The 21,051-nt window shown below is 34.8% G+C and overlaps 2 protein-coding genes and 1 long non-coding RNA gene across 3 annotated transcripts in view; 1 reads left to right on the top strand and 2 right to left on the bottom strand.

Annotated features, from left to right (window-relative positions):
- Positions 1–8,811, bottom strand: part of LOC147907813 (uncharacterized) — a 38,211-nt gene extending 29,400 nt beyond the window's left edge. The window contains exon 1 of the long non-coding RNA XR_015546915.1: positions 8,678–8,811. This is a non-coding gene — a long non-coding RNA (uncharacterized LOC147907813). The remainder of the gene's footprint in view (positions 1–8,677) is intronic.
- Positions 1–18,894, top strand: part of LOC105143228 (uncharacterized) — a 53,120-nt gene extending 34,226 nt beyond the window's left edge. Inside the window, exons 7-9 of the mRNA XM_087411872.1 lie at positions 7,685–7,817; positions 14,647–14,733; positions 14,812–18,894. Coding sequence (XP_087267998.1) covers positions 7,685–7,806 — 122 coding nt within the window. The 3' untranslated portion in view covers positions 7,807–7,817; positions 14,647–14,733; positions 14,812–18,894. The remainder of the gene's footprint in view (positions 1–7,684; positions 7,818–14,646; positions 14,734–14,811) is intronic.
- Positions 10,693–21,051, bottom strand: part of LOC105143210 (trypsin) — a 50,503-nt gene continuing 40,144 nt past the window's right edge. The window contains exon 7 of the mRNA XM_011051344.2: positions 10,693–20,897. The gene's annotated coding sequence lies outside the window, so the exon portion shown is untranslated. The remainder of the gene's footprint in view (positions 20,898–21,051) is intronic.

Genomic DNA, 21,051 nt, shown 5'->3' with positions numbered 1-21,051 from the left:
GAGGAGTAACCTAATACTGAGCTGTTCCTCCGGATTGTTCTTCTTTTTTATTATGCTACTTGTTGGAGTGGTAGAGGTAAAGAAAAGAATTGTGGGAGGAGGGGAGATGGGGAAATTAGATCAGTCTTCAATAACAAGGAGAATGATTTTTCATATTTTATATTGTAGCCATTATCTCTATTTAGATTGTTAGGGTGTTTTTGTATCTCTATGGCTTCTCTATACTTTCTAGGAAAGTATAATGTAATGTTGTCTATTGTGGTCGTTTTGCCAAACAGTATTTGATGTCCTGTTTTGACATTGTGTTCTGATAATCTTGATTGCGCGACATGTTTTAGCCTGACATCACATTGATGTTCTTTTATTCATGGATTGAATTTCCATTCTTCCAATTTCTCCAATGTATACTTGCTCGCAAGAACAAAGTATTTTGTATACTCCTGCGGAGCTGAGTGGAGGTCTTTGATTTTTAGGATTTCTTAAGTCTTTATCCTATCTTTTTGGGTTTAAACCATTTTCCCGGTTAATGAAGACCAATTAAGTTCCTCTTCCATCCACAATTCTCTTCTTCCCCCCCCACCACTCCAACAAGTAGCGTAATATAAAAAGAACAGCTCAGTATCAGGTTGCTCCTCGTCCTGATGAAGTGGACTACAAAGTTCACGAAACGTTGGGATTCCAAGAACACGGGAGAAACCCGCTAGATGCATAATCTTAATATAAAAAAGACCCATGGAAGCCTCAAGAATATTAATTGACATGATTCTCCATTTATGTAGTTTTACCAAATTACTAAATTACATGAATTACCCTTCTTTGTTAAAAGTTAGTCCAGTCAGTTGCTATGTATGATGATATATTTAGTTCTTTTTCTAGGAATGTCTACTTTACAAACACATTCCTTTGTTTTAAAACCATATTTTTTTAAATGAACTTTTTTGTTAACAACTTTTTAACGAACAACGAGCTAAAATTTGTCAAAGTCACTCGTGGAGATGACCTTGACAACATATGTCAAGGTCAAGGTCATTGGAGGTTAGTTCCTGACTATACTAAATAATTAGCTTCATCTACTAAGCCAATAATAGTGCCTATTTTCTATGATATAGGATGGTTTAAATAATAATTTAAGTATCTCCGAGAAGCTCGGTTTGTGAATCAAATATGAGACTGTTCTCTTTCTTGCTAATAGTGACATCTAAAAAATTCAATATATCGCCGCTTCTTTTCATTGTAAATTGTGGACGAGGATGGAAAGAATTAAAGCAATTTGGTATAAAATCAGTTTGGAAAGAAGGAACTGCCATAAAAAAATCATCGACGGATTAATATAAAAAGGTAAATTAATGTCTAAGTATGTCGAAGCTGTACATTCTAATCTTGGCAGTACCAAATTAGCGACATGAGGGGCAAAGGAAAACCTATGAGTGACAAAGCATTGTTTGTAAATTTTCTTGTCGAATGTGAAAAAAGTAATGCACAAACCGTACTGCCAAGAGGAATTCAGTTTCGAGAATACTGCATTTTTTGAAGATAAAGATCTAATTTTCATTGATGCAATCCATTGCAATATCTAATGAGATATAAGTAAAAAGCGAGACAACGTAAAGAAATTAATTCATAATTGTTTTCAATTTTATGTCTTTAAGACGCTCAACCAATTGAAAATTGTTTTTCACGTAACTATCTAGTTTTGGATTAGATTCCATCAAGATGTTTTGGAGCAAGGAAGCTAAATCATATATGAGGCTGCATATTGAGGAGACTATAATTCAATAAGAACAGTCTGATTGTGGATCTTTGGTAATGCATAGATCCTTGGGAGCATATCATCACTGATATATAAACTTTTATATTTGGAATCGCTAATAATATTATCTTTTAATAATATTATCTCTCGTCGTTGTGTTCACTTATTAATTTATTATTTAATTTATTCTAATATTTTTATCCTCGGACATAATTTATTATTATACAATTTTACCATTTTAACATCATTTTCATTATTTTATTTTAGTTATTGTATTAATTTTACATGTTAGTTTTACATTACACTGACTGACTTTAAGTCTTTTTATTATACACGTCCGTTATGTTAAATTAAATTAAATTAATATTCGATCGATCGAAAACTATCCACGATCAGTAAGTTTTTACTAAAATAAGTATTGAATCTGCTGAGTATTTAAAAAAAAAGAGATTAATTTCCATTTGTCAACTTATCCAGATTCTCCACACGATCTTCCAATCGTCATGTGAGCTATAATGATTCTGATAGCTTATCAAAATGTTCTATTTTGAAAAAACGAGTCATCTGTAATTTGATTTAGTATATTTCAGAAGAAAACTCGAACAAGCCGAAACGTGTCAAGACTTCGATATTAAGAAAATAGATTTGAATATTAAATTCATGTAATTTTCTTTAGGATATATAAAATAATTTTACGTAACAAGTATTGCGGTTGGTTCTTTAATACACTGTAAACTTATATTATTAAAATCATTACTGTTATCTTACAGCCAAGAACTCTTTTTATTTTTATCGATGCACGATCTGATCAAGATTGCCTCCTCGTACAATCACGATCAAAGACTATTCCTGCTTTAACATTGAGTTTTTTCATCACCTTCATTCTCTCTCGACTACACTTCCCTTTTTCAAGCTGCAACTCTGAAAAGGTCTTCATTTTAAATCAATACCTACCCTCCTTTTGGCCTTCACATCCCTGTTTGTTCATTTACAGCTAGAAGACCTCCTACATGGCAACTCGTCAATTAAATTTATAATTCGATCACGGGATGCAGCGCGGAAAGCGTATTGCTCCTTCTTTTCTTCTGCACACAGTGCTACTTTTTGTTCTCTACGAAATAAAGCAAAACTTCAGATAGACGAAGCTTAGAATAAATATTTGCTAGATTGGCTAGGCTCTATCACTAGTCCGGCCCGTTTTGGTCTGAACTTAGATCTCTAGGCCTTACTAAATCTAAATCTTCCGCTACTTCCCTCAGCATCTCTCTCGACCACCTTAATATTTTCTTTATCTCTTTACTATCACAATTTCCCACATCTCCACCGATCTCATCAATTATTCTGCCCCTTCCAAAGCCTTTCCTAGTCTCACTCCTTCCAATCTCTTTATCTCATCTTCAATTTTTACCATGACACTCTTTCTCTCTTTCTCTCTCTGCTTTCTTCCGATTTTTGACTCCAACTCCTTCATATAATGTGCTAGATGCCTTGCACAAAGCTCCAAATCCACATCTAACTCTATTGTACCTGACGGTATTAACTGTCGTCTAATTATGCTTACAGTTAGTTTGCCTATTTCCTTTCCTATTATCCTTTAACTTATTTAATCTTTCCTTATATTCCCCCACTTTCCCATCCGTCTGGAAGTTATCCAACATGATCCCACTTCTCAAACTAAAAAATCTTCTCCTTCTGATTTTTTATCCATCCTTTCTCCATTCTTTGTTTTTTCTCTGAAGTCCTTGAGCGTAACGTATATGACCAATTCTCCTCTTTCCTTAATAACTCGCAACTCATCGATCTTTTTCAAACTGGCTTTTGGAGAGGCCACAATACGCAGTTTGCACTAGTAAAGGTGACCGATGATGTCAGGTGGACCATCGAAAAAAATGGTCATTCTACTTGTCCCTTTTAACACTTTCTGCCAAGACTTGCTTCTTTGTAAAATGTCATCGTATTTTTCAAGCTGTTCTATCCTGATTCGGATCCTACTTGTTTAGGAGATTTCAGAGTGTGCGAGGCCTCGATGGTATCTTCTCATCGTGGGCATTTGTTGAAGCAGGTGTTCGTCAAGGTTCCATCCTTGGGCCCCTGCTGTTCTCTTTCTTCATTAATGACTTACAGCTCTCTATTAAATACTGCAAACATATCCTTTACGCCAATGACTTTCAGATCTATATTTATTATCTTTAGGATCTTGAATAGGTGGTGAGTAAGGTTAGGGAAGACATTATTGCTATCGAGTCTTGGACTGCTAATAACTCTCTAAGGCTTAATCCGAATAAAACAAAAGCTATACTCATGGCAGATATCTCAGTAACATTGTCACTTCTCATGAAGTAAAACTTAAAACAATTTAATAGAAATTGAGACTCAAGTGAAATAAATCAAATACAATATAGTTGCCTTAAGAGTCAGACATAAGGCATTAACATATAATTTTAATTTATTCGTATATTAATTATAATTTAAGTAATAATTAATTTAAGTAGTAAGTAATTAATTTAATTTATTTGTATAATTATAATTTATTTAATTAATTGGCTAACAAACGTTTCGATCCATGCTTAGAATCTTTTTCAATGTAAAATATAATGAGTCCGATGAATTGATGATCAAATTTTTGTACAATCCAAAACGCAATATTCCAACAAGTATCATTGAGCTTCCAGGATTACTAAATGAACAATATTAAAAGGTTAAAAAACTTGAATTAAACTTATATGATAATCGTTGTTGGACACATTATTAGAAATGGTAACTATTTGCGAGTTAGAAGTCGTCTAACAATATCTATTATAAAACATTATCGCGAAGACATGAAAATAAAATATTGAAGAACACAAGCGGATCTCTTTTCCTGGGCGCCTGTAGCTACAGACGTTACTCAGTCCTTGGCCCTCTTTTATTTAACACTTTTATTAATAATCTTCTAGCCTCTGTCAGCCATTGCAAATGTATGCTTTACGCTGATAACTTGCAAATATATATTCACTTCTCTTCCAATGAGCTCGTAGCTCTGGATAAGATAAGGAGGAGGGATATCGCTGCAATCGTGCTCCAGAAATTGTCTAAACGGGAACAAAATCAAGGTAATGTTTTTGGGAAGAGCGAGGTTTATGAATCGGATAGTTGTTCGGGACCTCCCGCTTATATTAAATGGCTCTTTCATCGAGTTTGTCAGCTCTGTCATCGGTTGGTTTCACGATAATCAGTACTTTAAGTTGTGCTGATCAGAGAACGGTGTCTGCTAAGGTGAATGGCGTTCTCTAAAGGCTCAAACATTATGAATAGCCTCGTCATCCCGCTAAATTCGGTTTGTGTCCTCTTTAATCTTTCGATTTTCGACTACTATGTGGCTTTCTTTACGGCATGACCTGTAACAGAGACTCAGGCTAAGATGGTCGATGAATATTTATATGCGCTTCATTTTTAACCGCAGAGTTGATCATGTTTCACACTTTTATGATAAATTCGGCTCTCTGCGCCGAAGAACACTCGTTACATGCTTTCATCTATATTACTTTACATTTCTTACATCTCTTCTTTCTTATATTCCTTCTTCATATCAATTCTAATCCCCGATTTTCTCGTTCCTTTCCTTTGGATTTATGTATCTTATCTTGCAGGATCTCTACCTACCAACACTTATTTATCTCTGTTGGTGCCTTCTGATATGAAATTTCCCATTGCCATTAGAACATTTACATCCTTACGAGTTAAAGAACAGGCGGTTCAGTTATCTACTTCAGCATAACGTCTTAAAGTATTACCTACAATCTTTACTCAGCGCCATTTTTCTTTTTCGTTTCTTCCTTTTTCTTTTTACTTTCTTTTCTATTTCTTTTCCTTAAAATATATAAATCTATTTTTTATTCGGGATGTTTTTGTTATTGTAACAATTTTTCTGCTATTCTATTTCTTGTAACAATTTTATCATTCATTTCATGTGTTCACAAATTTGATTCTGTACTTTTATCTGTGTTATTGTTTGCTCTTAAGCCACGTACAGACTTATATCAGAACGTCGTTCGCGAACGTCATCGCGAAGAAGATGGCGCGCAATATGAATGGTGTCTCGAATACTATCACGAACATCACCGTATAAAACCGCGTACAGACTTGTAACAGAACGCCATCGCAAATGTCGTGAACAAGACATGTGCAGTGTGGACGGTGTATCGAACACTGCCACGAACATCACTGCGTAAACATAACGGCTCGATCGACTAAAAGTTTTTGCTACATCAAAAAAATATTCGTAATTAATCGCGTATAGACTTGTATCAAGAATGTCGCCGCGAACGTTGCCGCGAACAAGACGGCGCCAATGTGAACATTGTCTCGATTGTTTCGAACGTCGCCGCGAACATCGAGCCCTCCTGCCAAGGCCACAAAGAATCAATTTTTCCGAGAATTTTTCATCACCGAACAAATCATCGCAGTATACTATGGTATAATTTATTTATATAGTAAACATACTTAAGTCTATGTCCGGACACTTACACAAAATTTATTATTATTAATCTCAATTTTTTATTACTGTATTGTAATTTAATTGCATTTAAAAATTACAATTAAATTGCAATATTACGTTTTAAAAAACATATTTAAGACCATTATTAACTTAAATAAATGAAATGTTATGTAAAGTCCGGACATAGGTACATGCTACATGTCCAGTCACTGGGAATGGACAGTACCTATGTCCGGACATTTACACAAAACTTTATTTATTTAAATTAATATTAATCTCAAATGCTTTTTACCTTAAAGACCAATTTGAATTAATTATCTTTTGTCATTAAACATCTATTTACATTAATATTTCCCGTCAGCATACTAATTTTTAATTATGGTCGGACACTGAAATAATTACGTCCCAGTGTCCGACCGGCTGTCCGGCCACTAGTACATTTTCACATTTTATTATTTATTTAAATATATTAATTAATAATTGTTATAAGTGGGTTCAAATAATTTTTCCCTGCTTAAGGGAATGCTGGATCGACGGCCGAACTTGATCGTGGTCAATAATAAAGACTTTTTTAAATTCCAAATCTGGTAATGGTGACATCTTTTATACATTTCTTATAGTTATTATATGTATTGGGTCATCTAAAAAGTATTCGCGGTACTTTGTCACTAGATATATGACCATCAACACACATCTACTGACAAAAAACCGCGGATACTTTTTAGATGACCCAATATATCATTGTATCTCGCTCAAATGCATTCATCCTTATCTAGCATATTGCAATCTCTAGAAGATACGCCATCTCTTAAAAGATCGAACATCTACTGCTAAACACAATTATTGCTTTGTTTACCATTCCGTGTCTTCGCTCAACGTTCGTATATACGTCATTTGCAGATCGATATAAATCTTTCTTTTGAAGCTTAGTTTCATAAATTCAATATTGTTTGTGAATATAATGTGCTGAGTGCTGCACTATCGTTTGGTCCATACGAGCTACATAAAACTTTTGTATTAAGAAAACATCTATGTCAGGTGACAGCTCTACGAGTTGAAAAAAATGTAAGTTTTTAACTTTTTTTCCGATTTTAGTATAAAATCTATTGCAGCTTCCAAATTTTACGTTTACTTTAATCCAATAAAAGGATTTTTTATTTCGTTTAGTAAATTTGGAGATGTATATCGCTCTGCAAAATCCCAACAATTTAGCCACTTCAGCATTCCCGTAAGGGAATCTTGAGTTTTCAAATGAATACAAATATGTATCAAATACAATAAAGAACGCCGAGATCGGTTAAATTTTGGATGTTACAATTAATTTCACTTCAGCATTCCCTTAATTAATCTGCTACTATAAGTCTGGTTTTGAAAGATTTTCAAAATTAGTATTATAAGTATTGAAATATCTGTAAATGATGATTTTACATCCTCTTCTTCTTGAATTACTTTTTCAGGCACCGTAAAGCCATTCAGATTAATTTTTCACACGGACAGCATCGAAGGACCCAGCGATATTGGAAATAGAGGCTTCTGTCTTAATTATGTGCAACAACCATGCACGACTAAATTAAGATAAATGTCATTTTGGTAAGTATAATTAAATGACTAAAGCGTAAGTTTCGGAATTAATTTTTATTTCAAAAACTTTGACACATATTTTTTGTTATCATGTCAATATATAAGAATTTACTTAAAAAGCAACTGATAAATAATAATTTAATATAAATGCCGTTATGTGTAAATCAAAAAATACGCGAATCTTTCTCGCTAAATATTCTTTTATATTCTTATTATTTACATTTCTGCACATTAGAAAGAGCAAATCTGAAAAAAGAAACTCACCTTTCCTGACTTTTAGTTATTGTGTACGATTATGTAAAATCAATGATGAAATACATTAATCGATAAAACATTGGAAACGGCAAATATTATTGTCGTAGAAATTATTGTGCTATTATGATTAATTGATCAATTATGTAGAATAATAGCCGGTAGAATATTACATTTATAATAGTCACAACTCTGATTGATGATTGATTAAAGGAAAAGAGGAAATATAATATTCTTAGATCAATACTATAAATGTGTACATTTGTACATTTTATAAAAATGGTATCAACTTTCTTCATCTCTTAAAAAGTAAACTCCAATGTAGAATAATGAAACGCATTCATACGCGCAATATATATATGTATATATATATATATATGTATATATATATGTATATGTATATATATATATATGTATATATATATGTATATGTATATATATATATATTTATATATACATATAAAATGAAATGATATATAATCTATGATATATAATCTCGACCCATCAACATGAGAAAATACTGATACCGAGATTTAGTCGTGATAGAAGTAACTGATAAAATATTCTTATTTGCTCGAATGAATCATTACTAATTACTGAATTAATGTAATACTCACATTCTTCTCATCAGTTCATTATCACTGATATCTAAGGTGATTTTTAATCCGTCGGGTTGTTCGACGATTCCGCCCGCTGAAGGTTCACCCTCGCTTAAATAAGCCGCTTTTTCCAGCAGTTGACAGATCTGCATGTTTATATTAGGTGTACAAATAAGTTTTAAAGCGTTTTTTGTGTAATGTATAATTTAAACTTAGAATTCAAATATTTTCGCGCTCTTTTGATATGTAATGGCGCTTAATGTGTACTATTAAAAAACAATTGATTTCACAAAATTGGAAACTTCAAAATTAAATGGTTTTAAAATGGCGAGCGACAAGCAATTTATTCGACACTGCATTCGATACGAATTTCATCAAGGAAAAAGCGCTGCTAAAGCATGTGAATCAATTTGTTCTGTTTTTGGAGTCAATGTTATATCCAAAAGTACGTGTGTTTTGGTTTAGGCGATTTAAAGAGGATGATTTTGATGTTAGCGATAAAGAACATAGTGGTGCTCCTCAGAAGGTTACAAACAATGAATTGTAAGCATTACTCGATCAAAACTCATGTCAAACACAAAACGAACTTGCATAGCAACTTGGAATAACTCAACAAGATATTTCAATTCGTTTATGGCAGATGGAAAAGATTCTGAAGGAAGGAAAGTGGGAGCCGCATGCATTAAGTGAAAAAAACAAAAATGATCGTCTTGAGAAGTGTTTGAATCTATACAATAAACAGCATAAAAAATTTTTCTTGTGGAAAATCATGACTGGTGATGAAAAGTGGATTTTTTACGATAATCCTAAAAAGAGAAAACATTATGTGGATCCAGAACAATCCACTATATCAACACCAAAACGCAACATCCACAGCAGCAAAGTTATGCTATGCATCTGGTGGGACATGAAGGGTGTGCTATATTATGAACTGCTCCATCCGAATGAAACGATTAACAGTGATCACTACAGACAACAATTGATCCGTTTAAATCAAGAAATCGAACGAAATCGTCCATTTACTGGCAAAGGAAAACATCCTGTGAAATTGCTTCATGACAACGCTAGACCTCATGTTGGTAAACCTGTAAAAGAAATGTTGCTAGCTCTTGGTTGGGAAGTTCTGCCGCACCCGGCGTATAGCCCAGACATAGCCCCTTCTGATTATCATTTATTCCGGTCAATGCAAAACGCCTTGTCCGGTGTACACTTTCGAGCATTTGAAGAAGTTTGAAAATGGGTGGATAATTTTATCGCATCGAAAGACGAAACCTTCTTCGCTTCTGGTATTCGCAAGCTGCCCGAAAGATGACTAAAGGTCATAGATAATGATGGAGATTATTTTGATAATTAAGTGTGTTTTCGTTTCTAAATAAATAAATATTAAATTTCATTAAAAATTTATTTGTACACCTAATATGAATATGCAGCATATTCAATCAAAGTACCGATGTCATCCCTTTTTGCAATGATTGACACTAGCACAGACTGATTGACGAATAGACCGAGTGACAGACTCGACAAGCAGACTGATTGACCGCGGGCGTTGTACGAGATTTTATATAGTAAAGATATTCGTGAAATATGATATCATTTCGAGAAAAAGAACAATGCCTCAATCAAAAGTTTACGCCTCAGTCGAAAACTATATCACGCGTTTGAACGATTCCACGAATAAATTTCAGCATTTATCAGTTACAATTAGATTATTAGATCGTCATAATCAATATATTAGCGGCAAAAAGTATAATGCCTCGAATAAAAGCATATGCCTCAGCTAAAAAGTATATGAGAAGACATAGCTCGAAAGATTCCACCTCAGCATTTTATTGCTTGCAGTGCTTCATATTGAAGCGCAATTAAACATATATCTATTCAGCTATCGGATTAATATTGAACAGTTATCAGACTGATATTTAACAACTGTAAACAGCTATCAGACGGATATTTAACAGCTATTAGACTGTTATCCATTTTCAACATCTGTTTATATTTACTTAAATACGGGTAAGGATAACAGAAATAAAAACATATTAATGCGATAATATACATTTTATTTAAAATCTTACAATTCTTCCTGGCGTCGTCCATCAGTTAAACCATCAGTTAAATATTTTAAATACATTTTGTAAAGCACAATTCTTTGCATGTTTTCACATCGTATAGTATTACAATTATCCAGATTAGTTAAAGATTCCATGTCTTCGTAAACTGCATCCAAGATCTCGATGTACATTCTCATCGTCCAGAAGCAAGTTCCACAACCACGTTCGTTTCTCGCATCTCTTGACGTACACGATAGAATATCATTTTCAAATACGGCTATCGTGATCAGGCGTTTCAGGCCACGCTGTGACCATCCCGCCCTCCCATCGTAATCCATGGTGATAAGCACTTAACCAGGAAGGACAAGACCTGTTGGATCTTGTCAAAAATTTTCACAGGACTCGTAAAAATGTAATGCGTAAGAATGATCTCCTATTTTAGCACTTTACTTCTTTGACGATAAATCTTTTTTCGACGATGAATCCTTGCAGATCTACGTTGGTATGACTATGACGAGCAATTCTTCAAGACTGTGCTTTAAATACTTGCTGATCTTACAATTTACATAATCTTGTCCACTACGTTGGACAACGGACAGTCGATTACACAATCGTGTATGATGAGGCAATAGGCGGTAGTATTCACATGGCAGACACATTCTCCTTGCAGTTAAATTCTATGCGTACATCCACAATGGTGCTCTTGATGAATTCGTTTTGTCACGAGCAATCAATGATCACAAAAGACCTTCCTCGATAAACGAGAGCATATTGAGCAGCATTTCAAAGCAGTTGATTCTATAATATGCTTTACGAAACGCGCATACATATCAAATAGGATAATATATCTCTTTTTGTCAAAATCTAGATTTAAATTGTCGTACGGATAAAATTCTGAATTTTTACGTTACAAATTATAATCGTCGAACACGCTAACATTTTATGACATGACATTCTTTCGCCTGGTTTACAGAGCAAAGATAACGTATCGCAGCTTCTCAAGTTGAATCATCGTTTTGGCGGCCCATGAATGCTTGGTCGTATTTTGTAACAGAGGATACTTGTACAGATTCCACGAAAACTCATGCTCAGATAACGATCGTTTTCCAATGCTCGCAGCATTAATAATTTATTGATCTCGTTTAATGTAACGTAAGGCATCCGCCACTGCACTTTAAATAATTCAATCTCAAGCTCGTCGCAGGATTTTCCACTAAGCAATTGTAATCGTTGCACGCTCGTCATATCAAAATCAATTCATGGCGAGCGTTGACAACCACGCATTTGTAATCCTCGCAAAAACCCAACAGCATGTTGAACGACACGCAAATATTAAAGTGTCCTTCCTCCGTGTCGGATCTAGAGTTCCATCCTGCGTTCAGCACAATCAAAGCTTTATCGTATATTGACACAAAGTTCTTGATGGTACTGGTAATTCCAACGTTTCTGTTGCAGTTAATCTCCATATCATTGAATTCACATCGAATTTCATCAAACATTGACATCTGGTCATTTTTTTTCTTCATCGTCAATCTTCTTTCAACGTAGAGAAAACTGTTGTACGGTAACAAATCCTGTTGATGTATGGATATCTTCTATGTCCAAACGTAGTGTTGGCGTAAAACGGATTGTACGTGTGAATCTCAATCTTGACGATGCGGTCGTCAAGGATCGGCTCACCGATAATATTCAGGATATCAGCCATTTCATACGATGAAACCTAACTCTAAAAATGCAACATTAGATGTAGTGAATTTTTTTCCAGGTCTTTCCAGTAAAAGATGTATTTCTCGTCTGTTTCGGCTGTTCGTTCAACACAAGCATCTCACGTTAGCAATGTCGTACATGTAATCTAATAGTGATTTCTTCTTTGCGAAAATCAAACAAATCGTCTTGGCCCACCACGCGAATTATCAGACCCGTAATGCTCCGTACAACGATCGGAAGGTAAATGATCTGCGTCTTTCCGATATCTTATATCCTGACGGCACGGTGAAAACTCGTGTATCGTGTGCATCTGTCGTTGTTGTACGCACTCACGGTCACGTTGCACTCAATATGATATTCACGTTGATAATATTTATCGGCACGTCCGATTCATGCCACTGTCGCGGTTCCAACACGCGATTCGACGAAAATCCCAACAGAGTCAATGTTGTGAGATTTTTGATTGAAATTTATATGCGCCAATAGGCGCATTTGATCTCGCTTCTCATCATATTATTGTTGGCGCGAATAAAGAAACAGAGAACTCTTCCTCCTTGCGCATCGCTTCGTGAGAACGTAAAATTTCACGCTTCAGATACCGTTTTATACCGCACAGTTCATATGATCCTTCGGGAATGATAAATTCCTCGTTGCCATAATAAAACTTGTTGTTTGTTGAATTTACATTGACTAGAGTATAAAACATTTCAAAGTCTATAACCGAGCTTGTAATCAGATCGCCGTCGCTGGATCTCGATCTACCGCTGGAAAGTAGCTCACGGCGAGCACTAAGTTAAATGGCGCATGTCGATCCTTAAATTGTTTGTCAACCATTCATAGAAACTGTAGACAAAGCTGCCCGCAATTGTTCTGACTGTAACGTTGATGAGGCGTGCGATTGTGCTCGATTACATTGTTTGCCAGATACTGTTCGAGTTTCTTCGGTGATCGAAGATTGCTGAAACTGTTAAAATACATGATTCCCTCTTTTTGCATACGCTACCCAATGCGTATCAGATGCCTCGGCATTTTTAACGTTACATCGAAGTTTTTTTTCCTGCGCGTGATACCTTGTCCGCGCTTGTAGAGAGCGAGATAAACGCCGCAGCCTTTCATGACGCGATTATGATGTTGCAGCTGACGCTGCGCCGCTTTATTATCGTTTACGGACTTCCACCGCGCCGCCGATGATCCGAAATGCCGAGCAGCGGTAGAACAGACAGGGTGCCGTCGCGTTTCGCCGTCGGAAGTATTCACTTATTCTTCTTTTTCCTTGTTTTCAAATCCATACTAATCTTCGTTTTGGCTTTCATAGCTGCCCAAACTGTTGAGACTCTCTCTCCAAGAGTTGAATCTCTCGCGATATGCGTTTCCGCGACTTCTCGGCAAGTATATTATCAGCCGCATGTTGTTTAGTGAGATTACTACACTATATCATGATTGCGACACGCAGCATCCAATGAATTAATTCCTTGATCACTTCTAGCCAATCGCTTCTCCAATCGTGTTCCTGGACTACAAAACTGATATCCGGGAATATATAGTTTGAAAGGAAGCGCATTTATCGCATGATTTAACAAGCTTCTCAACGACATTCGCTGCAATTCTTTATCAGAGGCGTCGGACTATCGATATGGGTTTGATGACTCGATAAGTTGTAATGCTTCCGGTATCATTATGATCTCTGACTCTGCTCGTATATGTTCTGGTAATCTGTCCCACAACAGACCTATGCAATTTTCAAACTCTCGCAGTTATACAATTTTCGGTATGTATTCCAATTCTTTGGAAGTTAAACTGTACAGATCATCCGACACGACGAGAAACATTTTGATTATTGATCGATTTCGCTCTACGCAGCAAATTTACTGACACTGCAATTTGCGATATTAGATTACATTAATGTCATCACCAGATGTCTCTAAAAATCTTTTGTTATAAAATCTGATGTTTGCATTTTTTATGTCATTGATCGGAACTGATCCTATAAATATCCGCGAGGATTTTTGCGGAAAGTCTGTGTAAAGTGGCTAACCGTAGTCGCTCCCGCATTTAATTAGCAATCGGTAACTCTTCTGCAATGTGCTGAAACTCGCATTAATATTTCTTGCCCAATAATGATAATAAGGGATAAGGATTATATTAACGAGAAACGTGATAATTATATAATATATTATCAAAGAGTTATACGCTTAAGTACTGGGACGAATGGGTAATAGATTTCTTCTATCATAGACACCTAAGGATGAGTACATAGAGATCTAAGGAACATCCAAGTCTCAAGAGGGATTCCCATAACATTGTGGATTCATACATTTAATCGTAAGTATTTCATTTATACTTGTTTGTGAAAAATTTTTCTCTATAGATGGCGTATTTGTTTGTTCTTCTCTATTATAGCGCGTCTTCGCATACAATTTGAGAGAGAACAACATTCGTATTGGAGCGGAGAAGATATTAAAATGTGATAAAATATATATGTAAAAATAAATAAATATGGGTCAACCTGGATTAACTCTGTGTTCAAAATTATTTATTCTCTCTACCATTCCTTTTTATCTCTGTGGCATCATATTACGCGCGATCGACCATTGAGCTCTCTAAAATAATATAATTTGGTAGAATAAAAAATATTTCATGAATAATCACATTGACGCTGAAGAGAAGACTATGTAAGAAGAAGATGGCGACGCATAAGAAATGGTAAGTATAGCATGATAAATATAATGCGCGATGGGAATCGCGTTCGGAGGTAGCGGACGACGAATCGCGCTCAGCGGCCATTGACTCGCGTTATCACCGCGACGCGGATGCAAGTTTCCGCACATTCGCAATTTCCGGCTACGTAATTTCCGGCTACGTAATTTCCTGCACCCGGGACATTCTCGTCCCCCCCGCGTCGTAACATCATCCCCGCGACATTACTCACTGTCATCCCCCGCATACCCTCGTGATATCATCCCCTCGTCTAGTGACGTCACCTCCTGTGACGTTATCCATCTCCCCCCCGTGACGTCACTCCCTCGCCTAGTGATATCATCTCCTGTGACATCATTCACTTCCTCCCTTCGTTAATTAATTTTTTAGCCTATTGCTAATTAATTTTTACGGCACTAACGTAGACTTAACGCGGTGCACTCCCGCACACTCTTTACACACAAACACTTACAGCACACTACACTGATTCACCTCACGATAGTTTAAAACAATGACATTAAGAAGAAAATATGAGAGAAAAAAGAAAAAAAAATATAGAATGGATTCGATATGGATTAATTATTGATCTTTAATAATTGCTATCGTTACACAGAAGATGACGGGTAATTTACACAAAAAGTACTTGTCGCTCTCGGTAAATGAACAAAAGAACAATCGAAAAATGAATTTAACACTGAAAATTTTATTTTTAACGCAAGGAAAAAATTATATTTAACAACGTCAATTATTATTTTTCGTGAGAAAAAACTTCACGGAATGCGCGACTTATAGTTTTCTTTCAGTTAGTGAAATGCTCTCTCGATTTTTACAATTGCGTGCTCTAGAAATTATAATATGACTAATGAAAACGAAATGAAGTGCCCGTGAAAAATTCACGTTTATATACTTCTCGGAGTGTCTTTTCGCTAACTAACGGAATTGCCCAATCATGGCCCGCGTTTCATATACCAACATTGTTTAAAGAATATTCTAGAAAATTCTCTGTCGAATCGTTAACATTGTTATACTAGTAATACTAATTTCTAGTATAATCTATTTATTTTGCGTCATGTAAATTGCAGCAGCGGTCCCGGCACTAACTCCTTGTTTTAATTAACGTTTTTATGTAATGCAAGTATCTTTTCATCGCCGATCTTCAAGCACATTGTAATTGCTCATTTAACTTTGCTATTTGCACATTGTATTTCTGGCACCCTTCGCGTCAGAATTTTGTCAGGATTTCCTAATGATGGTCTCTTTAGGTCTCCGACAAAATTATCATCGTGATATTACAATTGCTGGTCAATCAATTATCATTTTCAAATTACAGCTATTTTTTGCGATTGGGTGGCAGACACGGTGTACACACCCATATTTAGTCGGATGCATTTTTAAGATGCATTTTGTTAAAAACGCTGTTTATTTTAATTTATCTGCTTTTTATTTATTAACTAGGGGGTCTTTATTAGGTTTGTAATTACCGCAGGCGCGTTTGGGCTGATGGTTTTAGTATTGCGATCACGCGGTGATCGCGTTACATTGCACCTTCGATTTTGCAGCTTACGTCGCATCGAACGTATCGTTGCTATAGCAACGATTTCGACTTTGCGACCGGCATCGAGATTATCGTTGTTATAGCAACGATACCCGTGTCGTGGCTAATGATGTCCATTATTAATTTTTTATTACGGTGGACGTTACATACATTACGTGTAATTTCGTCGTAATTATCTTTTAATGTTAATCTTATGATTTCACGATTACATAATTTACAGGCAGTTTTAATTCAATTTTTTTAATTAAATATTGTGCACATTTGTTGACGTTATCAGTCAAAGATTCTAAATGTTTCAAATGCACGTTTACATATTTTACAACACTTTGCAATCTGAGGAAGGTAATTTCCTGCATTACAATTACCATTGCGTAGATTTTTCTTTGTTTCTTCGTTGGTAGTATTGTATCCGATGTTCTTTCTTTTTCCCGAAGATCTCCGCTGTTATTTCTCATAGTGAAATTCCTCTTCATTTTCTTAATATGTCAACAATATTGATTTTATAAGATGTAATAAAATTGATGAGGATATTTCTTATGACAATAAAATTTGATTTCACAGCTCTGTTATCACCGCTTAAATACTCCTTCATGAGTCCCATGTTGTCTACAAACTGTTGTCAGCAATCTGCATCGAAATAAATTCCATCCGCATTATTTTCAGTTAATTTCACAAGAGGCTTGAAGATTCCTTCGTTTGTTCTTTGTAACCTCACTTTGTAACTATCTTCGTATGAGAGTTGTTAAGTCCATACGTTGTCGATAACATCATGTGAAAAGTCGATCAAGCGTTTTTTCCCACGTCCTCATCGTTGCGGGAATTGAGATCGATTCTTGATAAAATCGCAGATCCTCATCGCCTTCTCCGAAATATTAGCGTCCTTTGCTCAGCCATTCTTTTTCTGCGTAATATTATACGATACAAATAATCCAAAATGGATGAAAATAAAGAAGCACAACACTTGTTTGCTCACGAAGAAGTCACTTCGACGAGACTCGAATGAAGCAACATACCACTATGTGAAGCAATTTATGCTTGCATACTTTTCGAAAATTAACAAAAAATATCTCTAGAATTTAGTAAATAATTTCTAAAAGTATTTAGAAGTATTCTATTAGGAGCATTAAAAGCCGCTGTTTTTTCTTTATATTTGAGCACTTATTTCAATAACAAAATATATGAATATTTCAATCAAAGTATTTTCCCTCGGAAGCTATGACATTTTGCCACTTTTCAGGCAGAAGTTGAATTCCACGACGAAAGAATAGTCTGTCTTTTGAGTCAATCCATTCAGTAACTCAATTTTCGACTTCGCTATAATTATGGAAGTGTGTATCTTCTAGAGCATGTTGCATCGATCGGAACAGATGATAATCGCTTGGTGCTAAGTCCGGAGAATACGCTGGGTGCGGGAGAACCTCCAATTCGAGATCTATCAGTGTTTGTTTCACGGCTATAGCAACATGCGGCCGAGCGTTATCATGGAGTAAAATCACCTTTCGATGATTTGATGCAATTGATGGTCGTTTTTGCATCAAATTATCATTCAAACGTTCCAATTGTTGTTGATAACGCTCGGTGGTGATTGTTTCGTTCGGTTTAAGCAGCTCATAATACACGACACCTTCCATATCCCACCAAATACAGAGCATTGCTTTGTGACCGTGGATATTTCGCTTTGGAGTCGATATTGATGGTTGGCCAGGATCAACCCATGATTCTTTGCGTTTTGGGTTGTTGAAAAAGATCCATTTTTCATCGCCAGTCACGATACGCCACAAGAAACTCTTCTTGTTATGCTTTGCAAGCAAAGAAATTGAGATGTTTAAACGGTTGGCAATGGCATTTTCGGTCAATTCATGTGGCTGCCATTTTCCTTCTTTCTGAATCTTTCCCATAGCTTGTAAACGTCGAAAAATAGTTGATTTATCGACTTTCAGTTGTTGAGACAATTCTTTGAGTGTTTGAGTTGGATTTTCTTCCAATAGAGCTTGCAGTTGTTCATCTTCGAATTTTTTGACCTGTTCGTTGTTTGTCGTGAACGTCACAATCACCACTTTTGAATCGTCGAAACCAGTCTCTACATACTGTTTCCGATGGAGCAGATTCACCATAAATTTCCGCAAGCAATCGATGAGTTTCAGCTGCACTTTTTTTCAAATCAAAATAGTGTAAAAGTACACATCGGAAAAACAACTTATCACGTTCCATTTTAATTCAGTTATAGAAAAGCACATATGTAAACAAGGATGACGTCTGTTGACTGAATTTTAGTAGGAAATGTTCACATTTAAAAATGATATAAGTAGCAGATGTCTCTGACCATAGCATACGCAGTTACTGCCATCTAAACGTGAACAATGGCTTTTAATGCAAATCCCTAATAGAAGTAATTTCTAGAAGAATGCTAGAATTGTTCTTACAATACACAATGCTATGACGCAATTCCTTTTTCGAAAAGGAAAGAAATTTTTCGAAAGTTGAATAACGGAATTATTTCAAACATGTTCGAACTTGTAATATCCGAATGTTAGATAAAAGAAAATTGTAAACTATTAAACTAACGAACAATGAATTATAAATCTTTGAAATGAAACCATTTATTTGAAAAAGAATTTATTAAAATATTCTTTAAAGTAACAAATATAGAAATATTTTAAATAATAAAATTTACAAAGCAAAGATTTCTTTTAAGGTTGAATAACAAAGTTATTTTATGTTCGGATATATTGTAATATTTGACTTGTAATATTTGAGTGTTGTAAAAAAATTTTAAGTTTAATTAAACTGACAAGTAACGAGTTATAAATCTTTAATACCAAAAAATATATTTAAAAAGAAGAAATTTATTGAAACATTCGTCATCGCTGTCGCCATGGCTATCACTGAGGAGGAGGAAGAGGAGGAGGGGAGAAGAGGAGGAGGAGAACAGTAATAATATTTTATTATATATTTTCTTTAAAATATCTTAACCTTCTTTATCCGCGTTACGAAATACCGCGACGCATTTTGGATGCGGGACGGCGATGACCGCGGAGTCCGCAGCAGCGGCGGTGATGGCGATTAGCTATGCATTTTTGAGGAGGGTGATGAGGGCAGTCCGCTAAGACCCCCAAAGAAACACATACCATCACGACCATTGGCGACGCGTATCAATGGTTTATATAAACAGCGATATTATCGATCTTCCTCGCGTTGTTCCCTCTCCGCAACCCCTTCTAGCCCCATGGGTTAGAATCCGCTTATTATTCCTACTATCGATCTTGGCTTAAAATATTTTTAAAAGTTCAAACTTTTAAAAAACGCAAAAAAAATTTCAGTTTTTTTCAATGTTTTAGGGTGATCAGACCTCTTAAGTTACCAGTACTACGTTTTTTCTTTTTTCGAAACGACACTGGATACAAAACTTTTATTGGGGATACAAATTAGTATACCTGTATACATAATGTGTACATAATGAGTACTAAGAAATTAAATAGGTCCGGTTTGATTCTGCTCATTTAGTCCTGTCTATTTAAAAGAGGTTAAAATAAGCTTAATAAATATTTTAAAATATTTAGTAACGAACAAAAGTAAATTTCTCGGATTATTACAAGAACCACGAAAAATATTTTTTAAAAAATTATTAATTATACTTAATATAAAAATCAATTTTTGCGCTATTATTGCTTTCAATCGCCCGGAAATTTCTGAGTAATGATTATGTTATCTAGAAAGCAGCTCAATTAGTTTATTAATTTAGTTAGTGTTATAATTTCATTATTCAGTATAAACATACATATTACATTTCAGAGATGCCAACTTGCAAACCTTCTGGCATCTCTGAAATAAAAACCTATAAAAACCTCAAAAATATCATATTATATACTTCATTCTAAATATGTTTCATGTTTCATATATTGCAAATTTTGTTAATATACATGTAGTAATAAAATAAAAAGAAGGAATTCCATTTTTTATTTCATTTTAATTAATTAATTTAATCTTGTCTTAATCTTTATCTTCAAATATTATATGCAATTATATTTTTTGCTTATTTAACAAATATATTTATTTTTATTGCAACTGCAGCAAATTTTGATTGTTAGATTAACAAATATAAACCGACAAATTTTATTTGTTGCACCTGCAAATAATTTTGCGATCCCTACATTCACAAATAGAATTTGACGTTACAGCAAAGGATTAGCGATTATAGCAAACTTTTTCTCTGAGGATTCCAAATATATTACTTCTGAAAATAAACAAAATGCCAACAATTAGTTACATCAGAATTAAAAATTATAAAACTTTATGTATAGTGTTAAATGTATTTGAACATTCTGATAACATATTTTAATTATGAATTAAGTTTAATATAAGATCATAAAGAGGTACATAATAGACAA

This window comes from Acromyrmex echinatior, chromosome 12 (assembly GCF_024713525.1).
Source record: "Acromyrmex echinatior isolate Ae372 chromosome 12, ASM2471352v2, whole genome shotgun sequence".
NCBI classification, from domain to species: domain Eukaryota; kingdom Metazoa; phylum Arthropoda; class Insecta; order Hymenoptera; family Formicidae; genus Acromyrmex; species Acromyrmex echinatior.
Note: the sequence above shows the minus strand (reverse complement) of the source record. Positions and strands in the feature narration are given on the sequence as shown.